This window comes from Sebastes umbrosus, chromosome 11 (genome assembly GCF_015220745.1).
Source record: "Sebastes umbrosus isolate fSebUmb1 chromosome 11, fSebUmb1.pri, whole genome shotgun sequence".
In the NCBI taxonomy this organism is placed as follows: Eukaryota; Metazoa; Chordata; class Actinopteri; order Perciformes; family Sebastidae; genus Sebastes; species Sebastes umbrosus.
The window spans coordinates 5,251,137-5,277,615 of NC_051279.1; the positions used below are offsets into that span (position 1 = coordinate 5,251,137).

Below are 26,479 nucleotides of genomic sequence, written 5' to 3' on the forward strand. Positions count from 1 at the left end.
ACTGACCAAATGTTACAGGATCTTTAACTCTATTTCCCATCGTTAAAAGATCATTTTATTTCAACTTTCAGAACAGCTGCAATAAAAATAAAGCTATTTAAGCGGTCAATATGAGATCCTGTCATAAAAAAAGTGCATCAGCAAAGCAAATTTTACAGTTAATTACATTTTCAGCCACACTTCCTGTTTCATTCAGTCCTATTAAGTCAGTGGTAGAAAGAAGTAACAGTAGACGCTTACGTAGTTAATTTCACAATCTGCATGAGCTAAAGATAAAAGTAGTTATCATCTTTGAATTCTTCTAAATAATAAAAAATAATAATAAGCCACGTTTTAGCCTTGTGAACAGTTGTTGAGATTGAGTAAAGGATGTTGTAAAGTATAAGTCAAATTAAATAAAAAGTACTCCTCGGTTATGATATCAAGACTATCATTACCTCCGTTACTTCCAACATGTGGGCACAGTGGTGGAATGACTTCATTTACTCAAGTACTGTACTTAAATTTGAGGTACTTGAGTATGTTCTTTTCATGCCACTTTATACTTCTGCTCCACTCCGAGGTAGGGCTGTAACTGATTATTTTCATTGTCAATTTATCTGTTGATTATTTACTTGATTAATCGATTAGTTGTTTTGTCTATAAAATGTCAGAAAATGGTGAAAAATGTCGATCAGTGTTTCCCAAAAGCCCAAGATGACTTCCTCAAATGTCTTGTTTTGTCAACAACTCAAAAATATTCAGTTTACTGTCATAGAGGAGGAAAGAAACCAGAAAATATTCACATTTAAGAAGCTGGAATCAGAGAGGTCAAATTTTGAGCAAGACACTTAACCCCAAATTGCTCCCTAGTTATACACCCGCAACATCGGATTCGGGGGTATATCCACCTTATTCCTAGCCCCCATGATGCCTTGCGTGAATTATGTCCCTAACTTCCGGCGCGTTGTGTCACTGAATCGTTTTCTACGGTAACAGTACACTAATCCTCTCTCCTAGAGCGATTGTATTAATAAATCTAGTAAAACATGTGTGAACACCACCTATTACAGCTCAGACGGGATAATGTGATCATAGCTCTGCCTTATACTATGGAGGGATCGGAGGACGAGCTGAAGAAGTGGCCTCAGATAACCTACACCAACATATTTGGCTACGTTATTGACTCCGTTGCTACAGATGGTGAAGCGATGAACAATCTGAAAAGCTCTGAGTCAGATCAGTACTTCCACAGTAACAATATTTAGTTTTTTTCTACACACAGATAACCGTACTTAAACTATCTGTAGTCTAATGCTGCCCTGCACTATGTGCCATAAACACCGTTAAGCTTACTGATCTTCCTACACAGGCGGAGGCGTTACTTTTCCCCACTTTTCTCAAAAACTCTTGGTCCAAAAGACATCAGTCAAAGTGTAGCTCTGAAGGGGGATGATATTAGGATATTACCCCGGAGAATGAGCACACAAACTTGTCTGGCTCTCAACAACAGAGGAGTGCCTATGGGACTAACTAGCGTACTGCTACTTCCGCTACCTCACCGGAAGTTACGGACATAATAATTTCTACAGTAACGCCTCTGAGAATAAGGTGGATAGCGCTCCGTCCATTTCGTTTCCAGAGCAGAACTCAGAAACTATTTAACTTAGGAACTTCAAATGTGGTATGACGGTTGACAGTGTGGTCTAGTTGTGCCTGTTGGGGGTTAGAAGTCCAGGGTGCCCAAAATGTCTTGTTAGATTAGATCCTGGTGGTTGCAGGTTGGCACCTTGCATGGCAGCCTCTGCCATCAGTGTGTGTGAATCGGTGAATACCGACATGTCGTGTAAAACGCTTTGAGTGGTCGGAAGACTAGAAAGGAGCTATATTATGCAAGTCCACTATAATTTTGACCTTTTTTTTCTTCTTCTTTAAAAATGACTCAAACCGATTAATCGATTATCAAAAATAGTTGGTAATTAATTTAATAGTTGAACAGTCAAACAGTTTATATACAGTGCATGCTGAAACCATTATAGTTAATTAACAGAAAATGAATTGGCAATTATTTGATAATCATTTTAAGTTTGTGGTTCCAGCTTCACAAATGTGAAGATTTGCTCCTTTAAATTATTCTAATTGATTGTCTGTTTCTGTTATGCTGCTGTATTATGTTATACTATATTGCACCTTAGACTATATCTTATACCTCATACTATACTATATCATACTATGTTAATATGTTATACTGTCTTACTACATCATATATTATATTTATATTTGATGTGTTAATACAGACAACAATAAGTATCATTACTTAATTACAAATATATTATTCTGGTGTTGACATATACTACACTCCATCTACTGCTATTAGTTAATAATCATACTGTCACTTTATCCTTTAACTATCACTTACGTAACTTTGTTTTCTCTAGTTTCTACTCTTACCTCCTATTTTATTTCTTATTTTTCTGTTTTTATTTATCTTATCTTATCTTATCTTATCTTATCTAATATATATAATAGTAACAGTCACAGGGGACATTTTTCTACATTGAACACTTTTAATACTTTTTTTTTTTTAAAACAGAGTTTATTTCTGAGATTTTTTTTTTAATACAACTTTGACAATCCACTGCACAAAAATGTTTGGACTGATAGATATCCCACCCATGGCAATACCCAGAAGGCATTCAAAAAAACAAGTGAAATAAAATAAATATAAATAAATAAATAAATTCACCCAAATATACAAATAAAATAAAATAGTCATAATAAAAAATAAACAAATAGATAAATAAATAAAATAAAATAAAAATAAAATAAAATAAACATAAATAATGATAAATTGTTAGAGGTCTAGGACAGTACATCCTATCATCTAGGGCACTAACATGCATAAAACAAGCACAGGAGTTAAGCCGAAGAGTTGAACACAAAGAAAAATCAGGGGTACTTTTAATGTTTCGTTTGAAATATTCCTGGTCAAATATATACACACATATACTGTATCCATATATATATATATACATATAAACATACATTATAGCATTACTTTTAATACTTTGAATGCATTTTCCTGATTGCATACTTTTACTTACTTTTTCCAATGCAGGACGTTTACTCAACAGTATTTTCACAGGTATTAGTACTAAACTCCAGAGTGCTATTGGCATCTTTTATTACAGAATTTTAATTACCCTCAGATTTAGTGTTTTTTTGTTGCCATCTATTGCACCGTGACAGTGTATCTGTGACTCTCAGTGTAATAATAATCACCCTCCTGATAGTTTCACTGCAGACGGTTGTTAATCACGTCGTGTTGTGTAACTTTATCCCGGTTTGTGTGTCCTTGTCTCGAGGTCTCGAGGTCTCGAGGTGGGGCTCCCAATCACGACTCCTGTCCTGCAGCGACGCGCACGATTTCACCCAGCTCCACTTTTCCAGATGTGTGTGTGTGTGTGTGTGTGTGTGTGTGTGTGTGTGTGTGTGTGCGTGTGCGTGTGCGTGTGTGTGTGTGTGTGTGTGTGTGAGAGTTGTTTGTTTATCCAGGGCCCTGAGCTCGGCCTTATCTGCTGCAGCCACTCACGCACTGATTTCGGACTTTCTTCAGCCAGTAGAGGCTTCTTGTGAGTGTTTTTTTTTTTTTTTTTTTACAGGCCATTGTTTTGTCGAATGGTTTCTAAAGATACAGAGATTTTTTTTTTTCTTCTTCCTCCCACCTCATTAGAACCCGACTGCTCTGATTTCAAAAGCCTGCAGCACTTCATCCCCACCCAGACTGTTATTTAGTCAACGCCTGTCAGACAATCAGGGACCTGAAGTATGTTGAGAGAGAATATATAAATAACACGATGGACAATTATTAAATCAGCCATGCAATCAATTCTTATAGGTCTGTATTTAATCCTCAGTGGGCTTAAAGATGTAGACATATTTCCCTTTATGCATCTCCTTGATATCCATAAATAGGCCTAATAGTTAGACAATAGGACTGGCTAACTAACCACGTGTTATAGGCTGCTGTTATGATATTTTTTATGTTGTATTATATACATTTTATAACTAGTATGTTAATTATCAGTTAATCTACTGATTATTTTCTCGATTAATTAATCGTTTGGTGCATAAAAAAAATCGGAAAATAGTGAGAGATGTCAAGTTTTTTTTTTTTTTTTTTACAAATGTCTTATTTTGTCCAACTAACTTTCCAATTTTTTGTTTCAAGAAATTACTTTAACATTGAATTGATTATTAACATGTTTGCAATCGATTGACTTGACTGATTAACAGGTTAATCAACTAATAGTTCCAGGCAGCTCTAGTTGTTTTATTCATATTAAGCAAAATAGCATCAGGTACAGTTTTTTTATTCTGTCGATCAATCAGCATTGTCCTAGACAAATTAACCCAAAAATAATAAATAATAATCAGAGATATTATGAAGGCATAGTTTTATTAGTGGGACTGACTCAATAGAGATAGAAGATTATTATTATTATTATTATATTATTATTATTATTATTATTATTATTATTATGTAGGTCATATTTAATAGTGAGTTGATATAATTTCCTTTTTTAATCAATTTTGCTATCAATGAATAATCCTACATATATATATATATATATATATATATATATATATACTGTATAGGTAATCAGTGGTGGAAAGTAGCTAAGTAGCCTACATTTACTCAAATACTGTACTTGAGCACAATTTCCATGTAATTTATTTAAGATAGCCTACTTTATACTTGTACTATATTATTTTACAGGGAAATATTGTACTTTTTACTCCACTACATTTATTTGACAGCTTTAGTCTTAGTGGTTACTTTTCAGATTAAAAGTTTACACATAAAACATATAGGCCCTAATGAGTTTATAAAATGTTATGATCTATACAACCAGTAGTCTAACTTTATAAAGTATAGTTGGACAGGCTATACAGTATTAATTGTAATGTAGTAGTAGCCTATGATAGGGTAACATTTAATGACATGGGGACTAATGAGAAGCCCACTTTTACTCTTTATAGGCTACTTTAGGTCATTTTTGTTGCTAGGCAAATCTATTCTTGAAGCAGTATTTTTTTACAGTGTGATATTGATACTTAAAGGTCCCATATTGTAAAAAGTAAGATTTTCATGTGTTTTATATTATAAAGCAGGTTTAAGTGCTATATAAATACTGTTAAAGTATCAAAACTTTCAATATACGGAGAAACACACACAGCCCGAATTCAGAAATTGTGCGTTTGAAATAAGCCGTTAGGATTTCTGTCCATTTGTGATGTCACAAATATACAATATTTAAAATATTACACGGTTTTAAATGTAAACATTCTAAATGTGTCCCAGTTTATTTCCTGTTGAGGTGTATGTGAATGACATCAGCTGACAGGAAGTATACATGGACCCAAGCTGTTAACTAGCAGCGCCATTCCTTCGCAATTCCATTGAAATGCCCTAAAACGGAGCGTTTCAGACAGTGGGTGAATACAGGTATATTCAGGCAGACAGTATGAGGAAAATAAAGTTTTTTTTTAACATAACAGCATGTAAACATGTTCTAGTAGAAACACAAGATATAAGTATGAACCTGAAATTGAGCACGAGAAGGAAAAAAAACTAAGCCACCAGATTTTATAAAATGGAAAAGTGTAATTCAAGAAGTAAAAGTTATGGAAAAGGGAACTCACAAAATAAGGAATATGAAGGATGTTTTTGAGAAGAGATGGAGTCTAACAGAAGGAAAAATATAGTTACATGGGTTAACACGCATGCACATATACATACAGTATGCTTGGAGGTGACCTGACATGTGAAGGAGGATGCATGTGTGTGCCCATGTAAATGATATTACTATATAATGATATTACTATATATTTGCGCTCCCCCCTTTTTATTTTCTATTAACTTATTTGTTGATTTCATTTATTATTACTCTTGTATTTTCGTACTATTATTATTATTTTTTGTTATGTGTGTTTTTTTTTTTGTTTTTTTTTGCTTTGTTGTTGTTGTTTTTTTAACTATACTCTTTCTTTTTGTCTTATTATTGTTATTTTTTTCTTGGTTTTGGTTTTGAATGTTGAGGTTGTTTTCTCTCTAGTGTACTTGATGGGGTTTGTCTGTAAGCTCATCTACTTAAAAGTTGGTTTATAGACTGTTGTAATTACAAAACAGTGGATTGCATATAAGATAAGATAAGATAAGATAAAATGAACCTTTATTAATCCCCGCAGGGAAATTCAGGTGTCAAAGCAGCAACATCAGCAAACAGAGTGAAACACAGGAGACTTAAAGGTATACAAAAATTATAAAAACAATAATAGAGATTTAAAAGATTCAGAGTGAATGGGTGAACATAGTGTGTGCAGTCCTTCAGTAAATAAATGTAATATGTGCATATGTGCAGTCTATAAAGTGTTTTTTAGGATGTATAGTGTAAAGTAAGTGTAAAGTGCACCAGTGGTTAGAGTCCAAGATGGTTGCAGATAGTGCATGTTTAAAGGTAGATAGTGCATGTTTAAAGGCAGATAGTGCCTTTAAATATATGAAAACAGTCTTGAAAAAAGGGGGGAAAAAGTATAAAAAAAAGAAAAAGAAAAAAAATGAGCATGATATGGGACCTTTAACTAATCGATTCAAGCTCGTCCTGATGTGTTTTACTGGAGGATTAAGGGAGTATTTTATGAATGAATGTTTAGTTGCTTGTTGCTAGGAGAAGGTGGAGTGGGGGGGTGACGTCACGTTCTATTAAACAGACATGGTCACGACACGGAGCGCGTGCACGAGCCCCTCCCACCTCCGCTGCGGTTATAACGGGACCGGTCCGACCAGTGACCGACCAGAGCACTCGGTGTTTGTACGTGTAGCCGGTAAATAAAAAAAAGAGAAAGAGAAAAGAGATGTACTGGGACACCATCATCAAACCTGGAGACAGAAACACAGACAGCAAAGACTCCAAAATAAAGGTAGGTTTTCCCACTTTTTCACTTTTATTTTGATAGAATAAAGAAAATCACGTCATTCATTCAAATCATTCATATTATTATTCAGTAATAGAAGTAATAATACCACTGGTATTCACTATTATTCACTATTATTCAGTGTACTGAATTAAATCTTCACCTCAGAATACCTTTAAATGATATTACAGTAATATTGACACCATTAATAGTGATAGTGCCACTAGTATTCAGTAATAGTAGTAATAGTACCATTATTATTCAGTGTATACTATATAGCTTTAATATCTATAACAATTCATCCCACTTAAAAAAGTAATAAAATATTGGGTTCATAATACTAAAAAAAAAAAAATAGCAGGATTTCAGTTGAGAAATATGATGTTTTTTTTCTCACTATTTTCTAACATTTTATATATAATAGAAATGTAATTTTTGAAAATAAAATAATGAAAATAATTCTCTTTTATCTATGACTGTATAATCATTCATGGTGTAGTCAATGACAAAAGCAATGCAATACACAAAATAAAATAAATGGGAATTTTCCTGAAAAAAAATCATGTAAATGTAACAGGTGACTTTTCCACACAGCACCTAAATGCATCAGAAATTAAGTTAAAAAATAAATCCTCACAGCTCTATCAGAATCAGAATCAAAATCGTGTTTATTGCCAGGTGTAAGAGGTATACACTAGGAATTTGCTTTGGTTTTGTTGGGGCAAGTAAGCAGTATAATAACAAAATAATAGATAAAAACATTAGAATAAAATAAGAATAAAAAAATTGAAATTCTACCAATATACAAAATAAGCTATAAACAAAGTACTACATGATAACATATATGACCAAAAGATAATTAATGTTCATTACTTATTTCAAGTCTCTGTATGTAAAAGTACATCTGTTTTTGTTGGTGCAAGACTTTTATTTATGTGCCTTTATAGATATTGATCAACAACGAGAGTTGCAATACTGAATGTAATCACGACTTCTTTGAACACAGATGGAGATTTGCCAGACTGGATATTACACAGAAGACTTCAGGACACAGGAAGTGCCAGCTGGCTTTGACTTTGCATCTTATGGTGAGTTCAGAGAATCACTTGCTTCATGTGTTTTTTTCTCTCCATCACAAACAAGTTAAACATGAGGACTTTTTGATGGCACACGGTTTAAACTCTCAGTGCAGACAGAATTATTATTTTTTTATGTTGGTGCAATCTGTTTCCTCTGAACCTGAGCAGCTGAGCAGCTGAAGGACAGAGGAAATATTTGTGCAGACTGTATCATCACATCTGTCAGAGCTTTTCTCAGTGAGACCTTGACACCCGGGGGCTCTCGCTCAAACCCAGGATAACGGGGTGCTGCTGTGTTATGTGTGTGTGTGTGTGTGAGTAATGCTTGAATGGGCTGAGGTAGGCAGAGAAAGAGTGAAACAGGGTGGTCAGGTTAAAGACACTCCCCTCTCGGTCTTCCCTAATCCTTTCCTCCAGACTTCCTCCTCCAACAGATTTAGAGTCCCCCCCCCTCCAGAGACCTCCATCACTACTCTGTCACACTCCCTGCGCCGGCGTTTCCTCCTCTCTCTTCCTCCCCCTCCCTCCCTTGTTTCCTCCATCCATTGAGCTGAAAAAACCTGAGTGCCTGGTGCTGATTCGACAGTAAACAAGTGCCTTTTTTCTTGTGTCAACATCCACCGTCGAGACAAAAACTCACAAACTTACAAATTCACCCCATCTTTCCTCTCTTAATGACTCTTCCCTGAGCTGAGCTGTAACAAACCTCCTGCTTAAAGGACCATACCAATGATTATTCTTTTTTTCCTACCTTTTAAAGGCAGGCCTCTGGTATCAGTTTATTTCAGCATGGTACGAAAAATCAACTTGCAGAGACTTGAAACGCGCTTGTTATTCTATAGAAGTTAAGTTATCGTAATGTTGTAATTCAATGATGTTCACAACATCTGAAATTTGGTACTCAGCTGCTGCCAAAAAGCAAGGCACTCCCCAAGTTTGGTTATAAGAAAATCAAACTAAAAAAGACGGTAATCATCCTGAAAAATATCATGTAAATGTATTACAAGAAGTATTCAGATTCTTCACTTAAGTAAAAGTAACAATACCACGGTGTAAAAATACAGCAAAGTGTACTGAAAGTTTCAAAAGTAAAAGTACTCATTATGCAAAATGACCCCTTTCAGAGTGTTACATTATGGAGCCTTCAAGGTCCTGAAAGATGATATATTTTTGTATCAAAATGTCAGGACTTTAGAGACATCTCTCCTTTTTTGTGGGTAATTTATAACTTTATTATTCTTATAAGTACGTGATGACCTCATGTAAATCCCAGCAGAGCTTCGCACAGCTCCAACCTGAGCAGGTCTAATGAGCCAAGTAATTGAAAACAGCTTTAATCTATAACAATGCATCATATTTCACAAGTTGATCATATGTTTTGTATGTAAAATCAAAGTATCTTTTGCAGTAAATAAATGTAAAAAGTACTTTATATTTAGATGTAGTGGAGTAGACGTATAAAGTTGCATAAATTGTATATACTCAAGTCAAGTACAAGTACATCAAAATTGTACTTAGTAACATTCCACCACTGCTTCTTTCTCATATCTGACTCACATCACCTAAATGCATCAAAAATTGTTTCAAAATAGGCCCTCATCACAGAAAAAAATAAGAATAATTAAAAAAAAACAGGTGATTCAGTGTTCAATCTGATATTTTTACTTATTTCGAGTGAATTTTCCCACCGCGCTGAAATAAATTGAAACTAATAGCTGCCGTGTAGGGATGAAATCATCAAAAAACTTAAAAAATGTTAAACATTAATGTGGAGTAAAACCATAGGTGTGGTCCTTTTTTACAAGCATGAACTGAGCCTCTATCCCGCCCTCATCATCTCTTACTGACTCCATCTGTCTGTATGTGTTTAACCTCCAGACTACCCTGGTGAAGACCTGTCTTTTCTGTTAGACAGTAAAGCACCCGGGCAGCAGCAGTACGTCGCAGAAAGCAGCTACCCAGAGCCACCAAAAGCTTCTCACACTTACGACACTAAAGGTGAAACCTCAAGATATAAAAAAAACACACACTGTGATGGTTGCTAATGTGAGTCATATGTTGTTGTTTTTGATTTATCTTACATTTTTTTATTTTTTTTTTCCTGCAGTGAGCGACAGCAACACCTCCCTCTTCAACCTGGACTCATACCAAGAGTTCAACTGGTGGGCCTCATATCCACAAGGTGAGCTCATACTTGTGCTATATTTAAAATACATTATTTTTAGGGCTGTCAAAGTTAATGCGATAATAAGGCGTTAACACAAAGGAGGTTGTAATGGGCTCAGTTTTAAAGCTAGAGTGAAGATAAGTGAAGAGATGGTATCATATGAAACTACAAACCTAAGGAATCCATTGGTACCAAACATGTCACCCTAGCTTGTCGTGAAAGAGGTTAAATAACGCACCAAACTTGCACTAAATTTTGGCGATGAAAAACTGGCATGGCCATTTTCAAAGGGGTCCCTTGACCTCTGACCTCCAGATATGTGAATGAAAATGGGTTCTATGGGTACCCACGAGTCTCCCCTTTACAGACATGCCCACTTTATGATAATTACATGCAGTTTGTGGCAAGTCATAGTCAAGTCAGCACACTGACACACTGACAGCTGTTGTTGCCTGTTGGGCTGCAGTTTGCCATGTTATGATTTGAGCATATTCTTTATTCTCAATGCAGTACCTGTGAGGGTTTCTGGACAATATTTGTCATTGTTTTGTGTTGTTAATTGATTTCCAATAATAAATATATACAAACATTTGCATAAAGCAAGCATATTTGCCCACTCCCATGTTGATAAGAGTATTAAATACTTGAGAATAAATACTTAAGGTTCATTTTGACGGATAAAAAATGTGTGATGAAACGTGATTAACTATGGACAATCATGCAATTAATTGCAATTAAATATTTTAATTGATTGATAGCCCTCATTTAAAAAAAAAAAAGGAGTTTCTCTTTGTGTCTAACTTTCTGTTTGACATGCAGATGGGCTGACAGTAGACCAGTCACCAACTGGATACCAGGAGTCTCCACAGACGTACCAGAGCCTGGTGCCCCAGACCGGACAGTTCAGCCCGGCCCTGGAGGGCAGCCACAGCCCCTTTCTAACTGCAAAAGGATCAAACACATTACAAAGTAAGATATTTCATATGTGGATGTTAAAACACCCCAAACCCACAGTGGTCTAATGTTTGCAGTTCAGGTTGTAATCCTTCTCTTTGTTCCAGGTGAGACGGATCAGAGCTACTCGTGTCACTCGGCTGAACTGTACGACTCTGACGGACAGAGGCAGCAGTCGTCTTTCTGGCCTGATTACTCCTCTCCCAGCTTCACCGCTCCACTACCTCACCTGCCCCTGGCCTCTTGCCCCTCGAACCACAGCCCCCAGTCCTCAGAGCAGTACTGCCCCCGTGTGGTCAAACGCAAAAACACACACCTCCAGAGGCCAGACAGAGAGGGCCAGATGACAGGAATGTCAGCGTATCCAGGTTGGCTTTCTTCTCTCCTCTGAGCTGCTCTTTAATTCTGAAAACTCTGATTTAAAACATGTGTATAAAGTATAAAATATAGCGCCATTTTGACCAACTACAACATTCAAATGCCACTTGCACATTAATGCATCAGTAACAATAATTCAATAATACAATATATAATAGTAAAACACTCACAGGAGCCATTTTTCAGATATTGTTTAAGTGCATACTTATGTACTTATGTAGTACTTGCTGTACTGCTTCTTTGGCTAAAGTAAAGGATCACAATATTTCTTCAACCATTGATTATAACAGGTTAATACAAAAAAATAGGTTTCCATTATAACTCCAGTTCTGTAAACAAATTAACAAATGTGTTCTTTCATTCATTCAGGCTCTGGCCCAATCCAGCTGTGGCAGTTTTTACTGGAGCTACTTCTGGACTCGGCCTGCCGTACCTTCATCACCTGGACGGGAGATGGCTGGGAGTTTAAGATGTCCGACCCCGCAGAGGTGAGGAAATCTCTTGTTTTGGAGTACTACATGGCAGTAGTGGAGAGAAACTAAGTACATTTACTTAAGTGCTGCAATTTTGAGGCAGGCAGAGGAGCAGAGTACAGCAGAGACTCCGGCCCTGGAGACCAAAGCTACAGTCTCCCCCGCGTCCTCCGACCGCGGCCAACACTGTTTTGCAAGACAGGCTTCACTAAATATAACTTTGCGGTTTTGGTGCTTCCGTGTAGTTTGTGCTGGAGTCTGAGTCTGAACAGCGTAGCCACACATGAGCGTGCATGGGACACCTATCCGCAATGATTTATACATGTAAGAAGTAACAAACAGTCCCATTAAAAGGGTTAGTTCGAATTCACCAAAGTCACACAATAACACAAACAAACTAACCGATCGAGGCAGCGGTAGACCAGCAACTCCCATGCTCCCTGGGATAAAATTACTGTTTTTGTCAATGGAGTCTGGTGGCTTTTAAAAGAGCATAACAGCTTCAGGCCCCTGTCGGAAAGGGCTGTCTCACGCCAATGTAAAGTGGGGAAAATATTCTAAATATAGTGTACACTTAAAGTGAAAATGATTTTTTTAGGTGGGCCTTTTATCAGTTGTCTAGGTCCGTCCCCTGTCCACATTAGTATACTGCTTTACTTCCATGCTAGGCCTGCCTGCTTCTCCAAACTGGTAGCACACACTGACTATGGATAAGTACCTCATACAACCCTTACTTCTAAACATCCGAACTCTCTCTTTAAACCACTGGATGTCAGCAAAGACATGATTTTCAGGGAGTGTTATTTTACTCTTTAATCATCTCATATTTATCTCGTGACTCTTTGGAAGGGCTTGACTCCGAGATTGGTAACCTTTGGCCTAAACTACCGGATATCATAAAAGTATATACAGTAGTAAAAACTAGCAGTAAAATGCAACCCACTACATACTTTTGATACATTTTGCTGATAATACTTCTTATACTTTTAGTTAAGTAGGATGTTGAATGCAGGACTTTTAAAGGAGTTTCTTTACATTGTTTTATTGGCACTCAAGTAAAAGATCTAAGTAGTTCTTCCGCCAATGTTACATGAGAGGTTTATTCAGTGTTTTTCTGAGATATGAACACACCTAAGTTACATTTTTTGTTGATCCCACAGGTGGCCAAGCGCTGGGGCCAGTGCAAGAACAAACCCAAGATGAACTACGAGAAGTTGAGCCGTGGCCTGCGTTACTACTACCACAAGAACATCATCCACAAGACGGCGGGCAAACGCTACGTCTACCGCTTTGTCTGTGACATTCAGGGCATGCTGGGAAAGACAGCGCAGGAGGTGCTGACCAGTCTGAATGTTTTGCCCACAAATACAGAGTCGTGGCAGTCGGGCCCCGGGGTACCAGCGGCGTCGCAGCACAGCAGTGAAACATGGGCGTCACAGTAGGGAACGGGTACCGGGACTCTTGTTGCTGCTGGCTGAGAACGACCAGCACATTTGAACAGAGTACTAGGCCGTCAGCCTACACAGTGAACACTGCCTCCTCGAGCCCTGGCTGAACTACAGTCTCCTCATGGGGGGGGTGTTGTTGCAGACAGACCAGGAGCCAATTTATAAATGCTGCATTTCAGGGAAAAAATAACCAAAAACTCATAAATTCAAGTCCTAACCCATAAACATATAGCTCCTTAACCTCAGGGCTAAACAACTGCAGCACAGGGGCATTTGAAGCACTATAAATAGATACTTTTTTTGCAACGTCAGGGGCCATATTTTCATTTGATGTTTTTCTAAGAGGGAATTGATTTGTAAATAGTGTTTATATGATCGCTATGTCGAGTTTTGTGCATTTATATTATTATTATTTTTTTTAATACAAAACTCATGTCTACCTCTTTTGCAAATCAAAATAACATAAACTGAGATTATTTTCAGGCACTCACTGTGAAAGTTTTAGCCCTTGTGATGATTGTATTGTGTAAATAAACTGTATATAAATATAGATTTGTGTGACGAGTCTCACTACATACACGTTAAGTACTCCGTCTGGATTCTGAAAATTATGAAAACATTAAAATGTGTGTTTCTGGTACTAAATATATATGTTTTTGTTATATTGTTTTGCTTACCAGTGTTGGTAGGTGATACTATAGGGTTTTTACTCATTGTAGCTATGATATAATTAAGTTTTATGCTATTCCAGGGGTCTGCAACCTGCGGCTCCGGAGCCACATGCAGCTCTTCAGCTCCTCTCCAGTGGCTCTCTGTGGATTTTTTAAAATGGAAATGAATAACTGTTTTTTGTTTCCATTTCCATTTATATTTATCATTGTTGTAGGTCTATGATACGATGATACGACAGAGTATTAGGGCCACATTAAGGAAAAAAATTAATCTGAGATTTCGAGAATAAAGTCATATTACGAGAATAAATTCTTAGGTTTACAAGAAAAAAAGTTGAATATTATGAGAATAAAGTCATAATATTATAAAGTAGTAATTTTACGTGTTATTTTCTTTTTTTCTCGTAAAGTTATGACTTTTTTCTCGTTAAACTATGACTTTATTCTCATAATATTGCGACTTATTTTCTCGTAAAGTTACAACTTTTTTCTCATTAAATTATGACTTTATTCTTATCAAATGTTTTGCACCAGTCAGATTTTTTTTTTTTTTGTGCCTAAAATGTCTCTTTTGATAGTAAAGGTCGCTGACCCCTGAGCTAGAAACTTATATTTGACATTTATAACTTAATAGTTAGTTACACTAAAGAAAAATACAGCCTAAAAATAAACTGGAAATGAACAATAGTATGATTTTTAAATGATTAATTTTAGTTATAATATTAACTTCCGCGTCTCATGCTGCCCTCAAGTGCTACTCGGAAGTAGTCAAGTTGCTACAAAGTTGCTACACTGCGCATGTGTGTGCCTTTGTCCTAGCTTCCTTCAATGGGCCTTGAATGCGTCTTTTATTATACACTGTAAAAAAACAACATTTTTTTACATTTTTTTTCAAGAAATTTGACATTTTTTGTGTGTATTTCAAAATTACAGAAACAAATGTAAAAATTACATGTTTCATTTGTGATTTATATGTAAATGGTCTTAAATTTACAGTATTTTTTGTAATCACAATCATAATTATCTGTATTTCAAGCTTTTCCTTGATAGTTTTTAAAGCTAATTATTCTGCTTTTTTAGAGGTTTATGACTCTATTTTAACAATTAATTTATGTTAGAAGAAAAGAAAATTTCATGGAATTCTAAAAATATTTCTTGTAAAAACACAGATTTTTTTTTGCAAAACTTCTGAGAGTTAATGTACATTTGGGCTTTTGCAACATAAAAATGTTTCATTTGTGATTTATATGTAAATAGTCTTATATTTACGGTGTATGACTATTCTAACAATAAATATATGTTGAAAGTAAAATATTATGTAAATATTTTTTTTACAGTTTATTTATGTTAATTAACGGACAGCATTTATCCATTTTTTATTGTTATTTTACACTTTTTTTTTTTTACAATGTAGAGAACATTATTATTATCACAATATTAACTTCCGCGTCTCATGCTGCCTTCAAGTGCTGCTCGGAAGTATTTACATCGCAGGTTGTTATTAATTAAAGTTGCTACAAAGTTGCTACACTGCGCATGTGTGTGTCTGTGTCCCAGCCTCCTTCAATAGGGCTTGAATGAGTCTATACCTGGAGGTGAGAGCGAGAGGGAAATAAGACTTCCTCACATTTTCACATCTCTCCGCAGTTAATAGGTTAAAAAAAACAAATAATGCCTCCCAAAACTATAAAGATAGCTCTAGCGGACATGCTGGAGGATCTGTCTGAACAGAACTTCCTGAAGTTCTGCCACCATCTGCTGGACCGCAGAGAGGAGCCGCAGGTCAGACGCAACCGGGTGGAGGGCAGGAGCCGCCTGGACATCGCCGACGTGCTGGTTTCCACTTTCGGAGAGTCCAGAGCTCGTGAAGTGGCTTTAGAGATACTGACAGATATTGACTGCAACAACGAGGCGAAGAAACTCGGTGAGACCAGCTGCTGTATCCTTTAGGATGCTGCGTTTCTCTCTTGCAACAGTGTAATATAGGCTCTATACATGAGGCCATATCATGCTCTTAAGGCTGTTTGTAAACAACAATCGATTAGCTGTAAGCCAAAATGCTCAGATATCTTGAACAATCTAAATACTTTCAGTGCCTTCCGATTTTACTTTCATTTTCAAACTTGCCAACATGTTGGCTCGGGACTTGCCTGTCTGGACTTGGGACTTGACTTGGGACTCACCTGTCTGGACTTGGGACTTGACTTGGGACTTGCGACTTGTCAGTCTTGACTTGGGACTTAACTTGGGACTTGGGACTTGACTTGGGACTTGTCAGTCTTGACTTGGGACTTGACTCAGGACTTGTCAGTCTGGACTTGGGACTTAACTTAGGACTTGCCTGTCTGGACTTGGGACTTGATTCGGGACTTGGGACTTGACTTGGGACTTGTCAGTCTTGACTTGAGACTTGTCAGTCTTGACCTGGGACTTGACTCTGGACTTGCATGTCTGGACTTGGGACTTGATTCAGGACTTGTCAGTCTGGACTTGGGACTTGACTTGGGACTTGCCTGTCTGGACTTGGGACTTGACAGTCTTGACCTGGGACTTGACTCTGGACTTGCATGTCTGGACTTGGGACTTGATTCAGGACTTGTCAGTCTGGACTTGGGACTTACCTGTCGACTTGGGACTTGACTTGGGACTTGCCTGTCTGGACTTGGGACTTGACAGTCTTGACCTGGGACTTGACTCTGGACTTGCATGTCTGGACTTGGGACTTGATTCAGGACTTGTCAGTCTGGACTTGGGACTTACCTGTCGACTTGGGACTTGACTTGGGACTTGCCGTCTTGACTTGGGAGTTGATTCGGGACTTGGGACTTGCCGTCTTGACTTGGGAGTTGATTCGGGACTTGGGACTTGACTTGGGACTTGGCTTGGGACTTATCAGTCTTGACTTGGGACTTCACTTGTGACTTGTCAGTCTTGACCTGGGACTTGACTTGGGACTTGATTCGGGACTTGGGACTTATCAGTCCTGACTTGGGCCTTGACTTGTGACTTGTCAGTCTTGACTTTGGACTTGACTTGTGACTTATGAGTCTAGACTTGTGACTTGACTTGGGACTTAACTCTGGACTCGCCTGTCATGAATTGGAACTTGTCAGTCTTGACCTGGGACTTGACTCTGGACTTGCATGTCTGGACTTGGGACTTGATTCAGGATTTGGGACTTGTCAGTCTTGACTTGGGACTTGAGTGTAAAGACTTGAGACTTACTTGTGACTTGCAAAGCAGTGACTTGGTCCCACCTCTGCTATGCAAAGATTGAAACTACTCTCCAGGATTTGAATTGTAGCTTATTTGTATGTAATTGACCTTTTTTAAACCACGTTTGTTCTACTACCATCACGTAAACTTAAGACAAGTATTATTACGCTGTTATCTTCTAATGCGGGCAGAGTCTGTTCACTACAGCCGGATTATCAATACGTTGTTTCTGGCTCTTCACTTGTGCTGCCTCTACCTGTACAGCAGCTTCATTTAGTTCCATGGAAATGACGTAATGCTTGACTGCCGGCCTTTTTTTTTTTTTCTTACAGAGGAAATGAACTTGAATAAACAATCTGGAAATCTAATGATTTATTTGGCAATGGCCCCGACTAATGTTTACTAAAGCGTAAACTGTATGCAGGACAACTGGCAGTGCTATTAAACATGTTTCTGTTTTTACAGCCAGTAAGACAATTGGAGGACATTAGACATCTCGTTTTCACGGTGAGTTGACCTGCCAAGAATTGTTTTTCTTCCTTGCATGTACTGATGTTTTCAACGTGTAAAGCATTGTGCAAAGAGTAAACAAACCAATTTATTTTGTCTTAAATACATTTTTTTTTTTTACAGCTGCAAGACCCTCAGCAGGAGCCATCGTGATGGGAAAAGGTATCCATCGTATCTTTGTTACAATTTCAAAGGTTGAATTTTCGACATCTTCAATATGTTTCACAAAGCAACATTTTTCGACATTGCTGTATAATCCTGAAATAAGACAAAGTATCAATTCACTAATGTGTCAATGTTGTTCTCTTTCTCCTCAGGGAAACACTCGTGTGTGTGTGTGTTCTCATCCAGGACGTGAACATTGTCGCACCATAACGGATGAACTGCCCAGCAAGAATATTGTCATACAAGAGTGTTACCTGCAGAAACCAACCTGAAAGACTAATCAATGTTTTGTACTTTTTTTAATCATCATAATAAAGTCTTTCTTGGGTTTTTTCCTGTGGCTCACAGTGTTTTTAAAGGCATGCGTATCTATCAGTATTGGTCCTATTTCCACAATACGTTTGTTTACACAAATTAACCTTTTATTGACAAACAACAACAAGCTGATGCTTGTTGTTTGTCAATAAAAGGTTAATTCATGATGAATAGATGAAGTCCTCTATGAACATTTGACTGTATTCAGGTTATAAACCGGCCACACATTCATCTGTTTGACCTGTTTATGTATTTTTACTAGGGCTGTCAAAGTTAACGCAATAATAACGCTTCAACGCCACTAATTTCTTTAATGCGTTAACGCAACCTGTGATTTTTAGATTGTAGCGGGCTCAAACTAAGAAAACCTGAGGAATCCATCTGTACCAACTATGTCATACTAGCTTGTCGTGAAAGAGGTTAAATAACGCACCACACTTGCACTCAATTTTGACGAGGAAAAACTGCCATGGCCATTTTCAAATGGGTACCTTGACCTCTGACCTCCAGATATGTGAATGTAAATGGGTTCTATGGGTACCCACGAGTCTCCCCTTTACAGACATGCCCACTTTATGATAATCACATGCAGTTTGGGGCAAGTCATAGTCAAGTCAGCACACTGACACACTGACAGCTGTTGTTGCCTGTTGGGCTGCAGTTTGCCATGTTATGATTTGATCATATTTTTTATGCTAAATGCAGTACCTGTTTTTCTGGAAAATTTGTCATTGTTTTGTGTTGTTAATTGATTTCCAATAATCAATACATACATACATTTGCATAAAGCAAGCATGTATGCCCACTCCCATGTTGATAATAGAATTAAATACTTGACAAATCTCCCTTTAAGGTGTATTTTGAACAGATAAAAAATGCGATTAATTGTGATTAACCTTTTCCTAAAAAAATTACGGAATAAATAGCTTTATGACCGTTCACACACCGTTAAAACAATAAGGCATGATTTACAACACAAGAGATGTAATAAAAGGGATTTATTAATGTTGATAAGTAATGTATTAGTCAAGTCAATTTTATTTATACAGCCCAGTATCACAAATTTTGCCTCAATGTGCTTTACAATCTATACAGCATACGACACCCTCTGTCCTTAGACCCTTGTAGGAAAAATAACTTTTAATTAATGTTTTAGACTGTAAAAAACTACTTGTACAAACAACTTTTGGTTCCTGTATTATTTTTGTCCAAAGAAGAATCTGTGCATGACGTCCGAAGAGAACGAGGGTTGGTCACTAACGGGACAGCGTTAATTATGTCCTTCTCCAGCTCGTTCTCGGGCTCCTTCTCGGGCTCCTTCTCGGGCTCCTCCATAAGGGCCTGCAGGGGAGGCAGAAGAAACTGGAGTGAGTCAGGTAAATGCATCCATCACCAAATTATTATTACCAAATGGATGGTGGATGGATACTCTACCGATTGTACATATTAAGTTCAGTTTAATCGCCATGAGCAGTAGTTTTTAAAAACAGTTGGGTCTGGAGGAGCTTTCTAAAGTCTGAGAAAATAACTCAGATTACGAAGGGATTTCTGAATGGCCGCTATTTACAGGAGGAATTAGTACAGCATGCAAAACGAGGGTACCTGGCTGTTGTTCGTAGATTTGCTCCCATTAAATGGCATCTAGCTAGCTAGAAAGAGCATAGCTGTCTGCATGACACAGCAATATAAATTACATTCGTTCATTCACTAAGTCGTTGGAGTTTTCCTTTAAAAGAAGAAAACAGTGGATGAATCTAAATCAGTAACTTGAAATAAGTTTGCACTATTTGGGGGGATGTTAGTACTTAATGTGAGATGGATTAGAACAAAAGACAAAATGTGAAAGCATTTCAAGAGACACGAGAGTTACTTTAGCAAGACTGCAGTAGATATTGATAACAAAACCTGCAGGACAACATAGTGCACTACATACAGAGGTAGTAGTCATTTAACACGGACCTTGAGTCACCGGCTGGCTGGCCAGCTGCAGCCTGTTCTTGGTCACACTGCAAAACGTATTTGACAGCAACGTCCATTTTGGTCCCTGGCTCGCAGGTTGACTTCATGTTGCGGAGGAAGTTGACATAGCTGTGCACAAAGGGTAGAGTGGTGGCCTTTAATGTCTGCCAGCGTTACTAAAACCAACATCCACCGCAATTCACTAATGCATTCTGTAATACCTGATTTTGTCCTTGTCCTTCGAATTGTACAGGTCCTGCAGCGTCTCCGATCGGTGACGACCAAAGCCAACAAGGGCCTTTCCTTTTTGGTCTGACTGCTGGGATCTGTCGTACGCATGCTGAAATCGAACTTCTCTCAAAACCTCAGGGTAAGCAATCGCGTATCTGGTCAAGGAATCCTTCAAATGAAAAGACGTGTGTTATTATTAAACACGGTTCATATTAATTCAATTCAATTAAAAACACTTCATTTGTCCCTCAAGGGGTGATTTGAGACAAACATACATTTGAGAGTTGTTGAGAGCAAAAAAAGGTGGATAGTGAGCACATCCAATCCCATTTGGGTGCAGGATGAACACAAGCAAATAAAAACAAGAAGAGGTAGTCTGCACACTGAAATTTGCACGCTCAATTTTAACCTACACAGTCTTCATCAGGCAAACATCAGGCTATATCACATAATACAAAATAACACCTCTATTAATTAGCTATAAACAGAAAAAACACACAATGTCCTAAGGAGAGGACTTCTGTGAAACACAATTTTCTTCTTTTTTTTTTTTATTTATATATTTTTTTTCAAAAACAAACATGCAAACATTAGCCAAGTTTCCACCAAAAGTTCCAGCTACTTGAAACTAAACTTGGAAATACTTCACTCTACTCCTTTGGGAACTTGCAAATTTCAGAGTGTGGACAGCATCTCCTTTTTTATTTTATTTAATACCTTGTTGGCCATCAGCGGGCTCTGACTCATTGTGTCCTGTCGCTGCTTCTGGTGGCCAGCAACCAAGTAACCAATGTAGCTCACATCATTCTCCAACAGCCATTTGAAGGTCTGACCTTTGTACTGGCCAAACTGAATCGTACATCTGCTCAGAACGAGTCTCTCATTACGAGGGTCCCCTCCCTCCGAGAGAACGCGGGCCTTCGCTTCAGCCTCCACCTCCTCTGGCTTCTTCACCGTCACAGGAGGACCTCCGTGTCCAGCAGGAGGACCTCCGTGTCCAGCAGACCACTGGCCAGCCACGTGGTTCAGAGCCTCCTGTGAGGGCTTCGTCTCCAACTTCCCGGTCGAGGTCTTACGGAAGGTAGGGTCACCTTTCTAAAGAACAGGAACAAAAATGAAAACATGAAAGTATTATTTTTGATGACCACCATGTTAAATAGAATATTTGTGTGAAGTTGAACTTACGTCCACACAGTCTTTGGTTTTTGAATCTGTTGAGAAAAAATATATATATTGGTGAGAGGCCGATAAAAGACAGTCTTTTACTGTTACCAGTGTGCCACATACAGTGTGTGTGTCAGGACGTACACTGTAGTGACCGTTTCATAAAAATAACCTCTTTTAATCATATTTGCTCCAATTCCACCCACTGCTGCTTTAAAGCGTCATACACAGTTATAGAAGAGGAAGAGTTATAGCTCTGAGAATATCCTATATAAATACTGTGAAAGTATCGAAACACTCAATCCACAGGGAAATACACACAGCCCGTATTCAGAAACTCTGCATTTGAAACAAGCTGTCAGGATTTCTGCCCATTCGTGATGTCACGAATATACAATATTTAGACCCTTTACACAATTTTAAACGTAAACATTCTAAATGTGTCCCAGTTTATTTCCTGGTTGCAGTGTATGTGAATGTCATCAGCTAATAGGAAGTACACATGGACCCAAGCTGTTGCCTAGCGTTGCAATTCTGTTGCAATTATGTTGCAATTCTGTTGCAATTATGTTGCAATTATGTTGCAATTACGTCAAAATGCGCTAAAACGGAGCGTTTCAGACAGAGGGGTAAATACAGGCATATTCAGGCAGACAGTATGAGGAAAATAATTTTTTTTTTAAAATTACAGCACGTAAGCATGTTCTAGTAGAAACACAAAATACAAGTATGAACCTGAAATGAGCATAATATGGGACCTTTAATAAGGTAGAGATCACTCACACAGTGTCTCTGCCTCCTCGTTGCAGTTTATCTGCCTCAGTATTTCCAGAGTCACCTGAAGAGCTTTGGGCTCGGTGAAGGTTGAAACCAGGAGATCTGTGATCTGCAATAAACTTCTACCCTCCACATCCCTGTAGCGGACCCGAGGCTCTTCTCTGCGGTCTCTCAGAAGGTGACAAAACGTGAGGAAGTCATTTCTACTCAGATCCTCCAGCGTGCTCCTCAACGCGTGTTTGATTGTAGTGCGCACCATTTCTCAGCCAGCATTACGCGCCAGATTCAGGTTACTATCGCGCCTAAAAAATTCAAATTCTTCTTCCTCAAGGTTTATTGGCGGTTGGCAAACAACGATTTGGTGCATTACCACCACCAACTGGTCTGTAGTGTGGATCATGCTTGCTAATAATTACTATATCCCAAAAAAATAAATAAAAGAAAAATTAAAGAAAAATTAAAAAGAAAAAAGAAAAGAAAAAGAAAACAAACAACCTCATATTTTTCCAATCATATCATTTTTCTAAGATACTGAAATAATGTACTATAACACTCATTTAGTGAGTTCTTTTGTAGAATATCTATTAAATCAAAGTGTACTTTAATCTCTTTGAAGCCTTGACTCAAATCTTTCTTCCTCATATCTCTCACAATGCAACACGACATGCTCCACCGTTTCCTCTTGTCCACAATAATCACATTTACCTGTGTCATGTTTACCTATTTTAAATAGTGTGCTGTTTAGTCCGTTGTGTCCAAATCTAAGTCTCGATATGATTGTCTCATCTCTCCTGTTCCTTCCTACACACCTCATTTCTCCCACTTTCCTCTGAACTCTGTAAAACCACCGTCCTTTCCTCTCTTCCTCCCATTGCTTCTGCCACCTTTCCCTCAGTCTCTGTTTAATAATGCTCTTCATCAGTCTCTGTTTAATAATGCTCTTCATTTCTGTTTTGCTGAAGCTAACTGTCAAATCAATGTCGTTATTTTTTGTAGCCTTCTTTTGCAATCTTATCTACCATTTAATATCCTTTGACCCCTATGTGTGCTGGTATCCATAAAGATATTACTGTAAGCCCCATCATTTGAATTCTGTATAAAGTTTGTTGTATTTCAATCAAAATGTCTGGTCTGCTGTCTGAATGACAGCTGCTTCATCTTCTTCCTCTTCTTTCAGGGTTTATTGGGGGTTGGCAAACCAGCTTAAAAGTGCATTACCGCCACCGACTAGACTGGAGTGTGGAGCAGTAGATTGGCAGTTACAGTCCACACACCACATACAACCACATCATCCTTTTTTATCCATCATTCTCTTTTAAAACATCATCTTTTTATCCATCACCCTATTAAACACTATCCCTTTAGCCATCATTCTTTTACTTCTATCTATCTACCTATTTATATTTATTTTACTTTATTTCTTCTTATTCTTATTAATCTTGCCTTAATTTGATTTGCACACCTGACTGACAGCCACCACACTGTACACAGTCACATGATACTAATCTTGCCCAGTTATGTTGGCTTTTTTTAAGTTTTCTTTCTTTCTTTCTTTATTTGTTTGTTTGTTTATTTATTTCTTTATTTTTCTTTATTTTTTTTTCTTTATTTTTTTCTTTCTTTAATATATTTTTCTCTTCATTTTGTTTTATCCATATTTCATTTTATTTTGTTATGAGGAAAAGGAAGAAGAAAAATAAATAAATATATATATATACATATATATATATATAAAGAAAAAAAACAAGAAAAAAAACAACCTTGCCCTTAAGTAATGAATTAGAAGATTGTGTACTTTCTTAGATGTCTTTATAGCATTAGTATCTATCAGTATCTATCAACACTCAACCTTTTTCCTCTGCCTATCTGCAGTACCCATTTTATTTGCATTTTATCATACGGTAACTAGGCACTAACAGGGCCATATATACATGAGATAAGATCCTTCTCAGTACAGTAATGGCACAGCAGACTAACCTTTGGATTTGTCCACAGGTTGACTCAGTGTACCAGCTGTGTGCATTTAAAGAGTTTGGAGGGTAGATACTGTAAATCTGTAGGCTTATGTTGTCTTTATGTTTTTCAAGCAGGCAGAGGGGCAGAGGAGCAGAGTACAGCAGAGACTCCGGCCCTGGAGACCAAAGCTACGATTTCCCCCATGTCCTCCGACCGCGCCCAACACTGTTTTGCAAGACGGGCTTCTCTAGATAGAACTTTGCGGTTTTAGTGCTTCTGTGTAGTTTGTGTTGGAGTCTGAGTCTGAACAGCGTAGCCACACGCGAGCGCGCATGGGACACCGACCCGCAATGATTTATACGTGTAAGAAGTTACAAACAGTCCCTTTAAGTGTGTTGAATATATATGCCAGAATAGTATATAGCAGCTGATGGTGAAATAAGTTCAGGATTTTTGCTTTGTTAAAATCCACAAGAATACGATAATACGATAATACTTTATTGTCAGACAGGTCTGAAATTTGTTTTTCATAACAGCAGCTCCATTTGCAACATCACAGAAAGGACAAAGACAAGAAACAAGGATACATACATTTAAACATTGCAATCACAGAAGACGATATTCAGGGCACTTCAACGTACATTTGATCTGGGATTAAGCTCCATATTTAGTTGTAGGATTGACTGGTGTACAAAAGAGTGCTTCAGTCTAACCTTATTAAATCGTGGAACCCCGTATCTCCAATTTGATGGTAACAATTCATATTCACTGTTCAAAACATGGTTGAGGTCAGAGATGACAGCGTTAGCCAGCCTTAATATGTTATTATGTTATGATCTTGTTCAACAAAAGCGTGGACTCAAATGCAGACACAAACACAAGTCTTTTGAAGGTGTAACAAATATAATTCATTACAATAATATAAAAGGAACTGTGAACAGGGCTGGGGTTCCTGGAGGTCCGAAACGTGACAGTAATAAAGTCTATACTCAATTCACAGAACAGGGGGCACAAGGAGGGGGTGTCCAGGATTTCCTCCAGAGAAACAGATGAATCCACTGGAGCTCCGAGAGGTGGAATGGCGTCGGAGAGTGAACAGGCAGGGTAGTAATTAAGGTAAGGATCCAGGTCGAGGAGGAGCAGCGTGTAGGAGTGAGCAGGCAGGTTGGTACCAGGAAGCAGGATAATTGCTGTCAGCTGCTCCAGCAGTGCCTGCCTAGGAGAAAGAGGAGGAGGAGGAAGGCCACACCTCCCAACACACTGACAGACTAGACCAGGGGTGCACACACTTTTTCAGCATGCGAGCTACTTATAAAATGACCAAGTCAAAATGATCTACCTACTATAAAAATGCAAAACATATATTTATTTATAAATATATTGAGTATTCTTTATATGTACAATATATGTTGGTGTACCTTGCATAACTGCATGAACCCATATTGTACAATATAACTCTGTACATGTTTTGTCATTACCTTACTCTGATGACTTGCACTGAATGGAATCAGCCAGGGATGCATAGTCCGGACAGTAGCTGCTGATAGCCAGCCTCAAGCACACTTCCAAATGATCATCAGTCAAGGTGGAACGGTATTTGGACTTAATAATCTTCATGTGGGAAAAGGCTGACTCGCATAAATAAGTGGAGCTGAATAATGCAGTCAAGGAGGTAGCACATTTCCTCATGTTGAGGTACTTTTCCTCTGTGAGTAAGTTCCAGAACTGTCCATGAGCCCTGGACTTAAGCTGAATGTCAGCTTGTAGTGTCAAAATCTCATCCTCCACTCCAGATGAGTTCAGGTGAAACAGTGTTGCAATTTTTGATGCGAGTGAATCAGCCTCAGCATCTTCCCGAAAAGGGTAGCACATGAATGTAGCGACTGGCTCCAGTAAAACAAAGTCTTGAAAGCGTCTGTCAAACTCTGACAGACAGTTCTCAATCTGCTCTGATAGGCTGACGTCTATTTTTTAATTTTTTTTTTTTTTAATGCCATGCGATCTACCCACACTACCTTTGCGATCAACTGGTAGATCGCGATCGACGTATTGGGCACCC

At 37.9% G+C, this 26,479-nt stretch overlaps 2 protein-coding genes across 4 annotated transcripts; one reads left to right on the forward strand and one right to left on the reverse strand.

Annotated features, from left to right (window-relative positions):
* The first annotated feature begins 6,762 nt into the window (after positions 1-6,762).
* On the forward strand, positions 6,763-14,006 carry LOC119496284 (ETS1-related protein). Of its 2 annotated transcripts, none has more exons than XM_037783460.1 (8): positions 6,763-6,963; positions 7,964-8,045; positions 9,948-10,034; positions 10,144-10,218; positions 11,023-11,172; positions 11,265-11,525; positions 11,905-12,023; positions 13,169-14,006. In XM_037783460.1, exons 1-8 carry the CDS (start codon positions 6,898-6,900, stop codon positions 13,448-13,450), a joined length of 1,122 nt encoding a protein of 373 aa, XP_037639388.1. In that variant the 5' UTR covers positions 6,763-6,897; the 3' UTR covers positions 13,451-14,006. The 2 variants fall into 2 exon arrangements, with proteins under 2 accessions (XP_037639388.1, XP_037639387.1); XM_037783459.1 differs by having other exon boundaries at positions 6,765-6,963; positions 9,915-10,034.
* A 5,308-nt stretch (positions 14,007-19,314) lies between these two features.
* LOC119496737 lies at positions 19,315-22,779 on the reverse strand. Of its 2 annotated transcripts, none has more exons than XM_037784257.1 (6): positions 22,471-22,779; positions 21,709-21,734; positions 21,241-21,618; positions 20,514-20,692; positions 20,267-20,421; positions 19,315-19,674 (listed from the first exon to the last, which is right to left on the reverse strand). In XM_037784257.1, the coding sequence occupies exons 1-6, from the start codon at positions 22,721-22,723 to the stop codon at positions 19,604-19,606; spliced, it is 1,062 nt and encodes a 353-aa protein (XP_037640185.1). In that variant the 5' UTR covers positions 22,724-22,779; the 3' UTR covers positions 19,315-19,603. The 2 variants fall into 2 exon arrangements, with proteins under 2 accessions (XP_037640185.1, XP_037640186.1); XM_037784258.1 differs by having other exon boundaries at positions 20,293-20,421; positions 22,471-22,778.
* Between the last annotated feature and the right edge of the window lie 3,700 nt (positions 22,780-26,479).

Excerpts from the sequence above, each read along its gene's own strand:
- LOC119496284 (XM_037783459.1), top strand. The coding sequence starts at position 6,898 with ATGTACTGGGACACCATCATCAAACCTGGAGACAGAAACACAGACAGC. Across the intron at positions 10,035-10,143 it reads TCACACTTACGACACTAAAG|TGAGCGACAGCAACACCTCC; the intron begins GTGAAACCTCAA and ends TTTTTCCTGCAG. Across the intron at positions 12,024-13,168 it reads AGATGTCCGACCCCGCAGAG|GTGGCCAAGCGCTGGGGCCA; the intron begins GTGAGGAAATCT and ends TTGATCCCACAG.
- LOC119496737 (XM_037784257.1), bottom strand. The coding sequence starts at position 22,723 with ATGGTGCGCACTACAATCAAACACGCGTTGAGGAGCACGCTGGAGGAT. Across the intron at positions 21,619-21,708 it reads AAACCAAAGACTGTGTGGAC|AAAGGTGACCCTACCTTCCG; the intron begins GTAAGTTCAACT and ends CCTGTTCTTTAG. Across the intron at positions 20,422-20,513 it reads AAGGACAAGGACAAAATCAG|CTATGTCAACTTCCTCCGCA; the intron begins GTATTACAGAAT and ends CTTTGTGCACAG.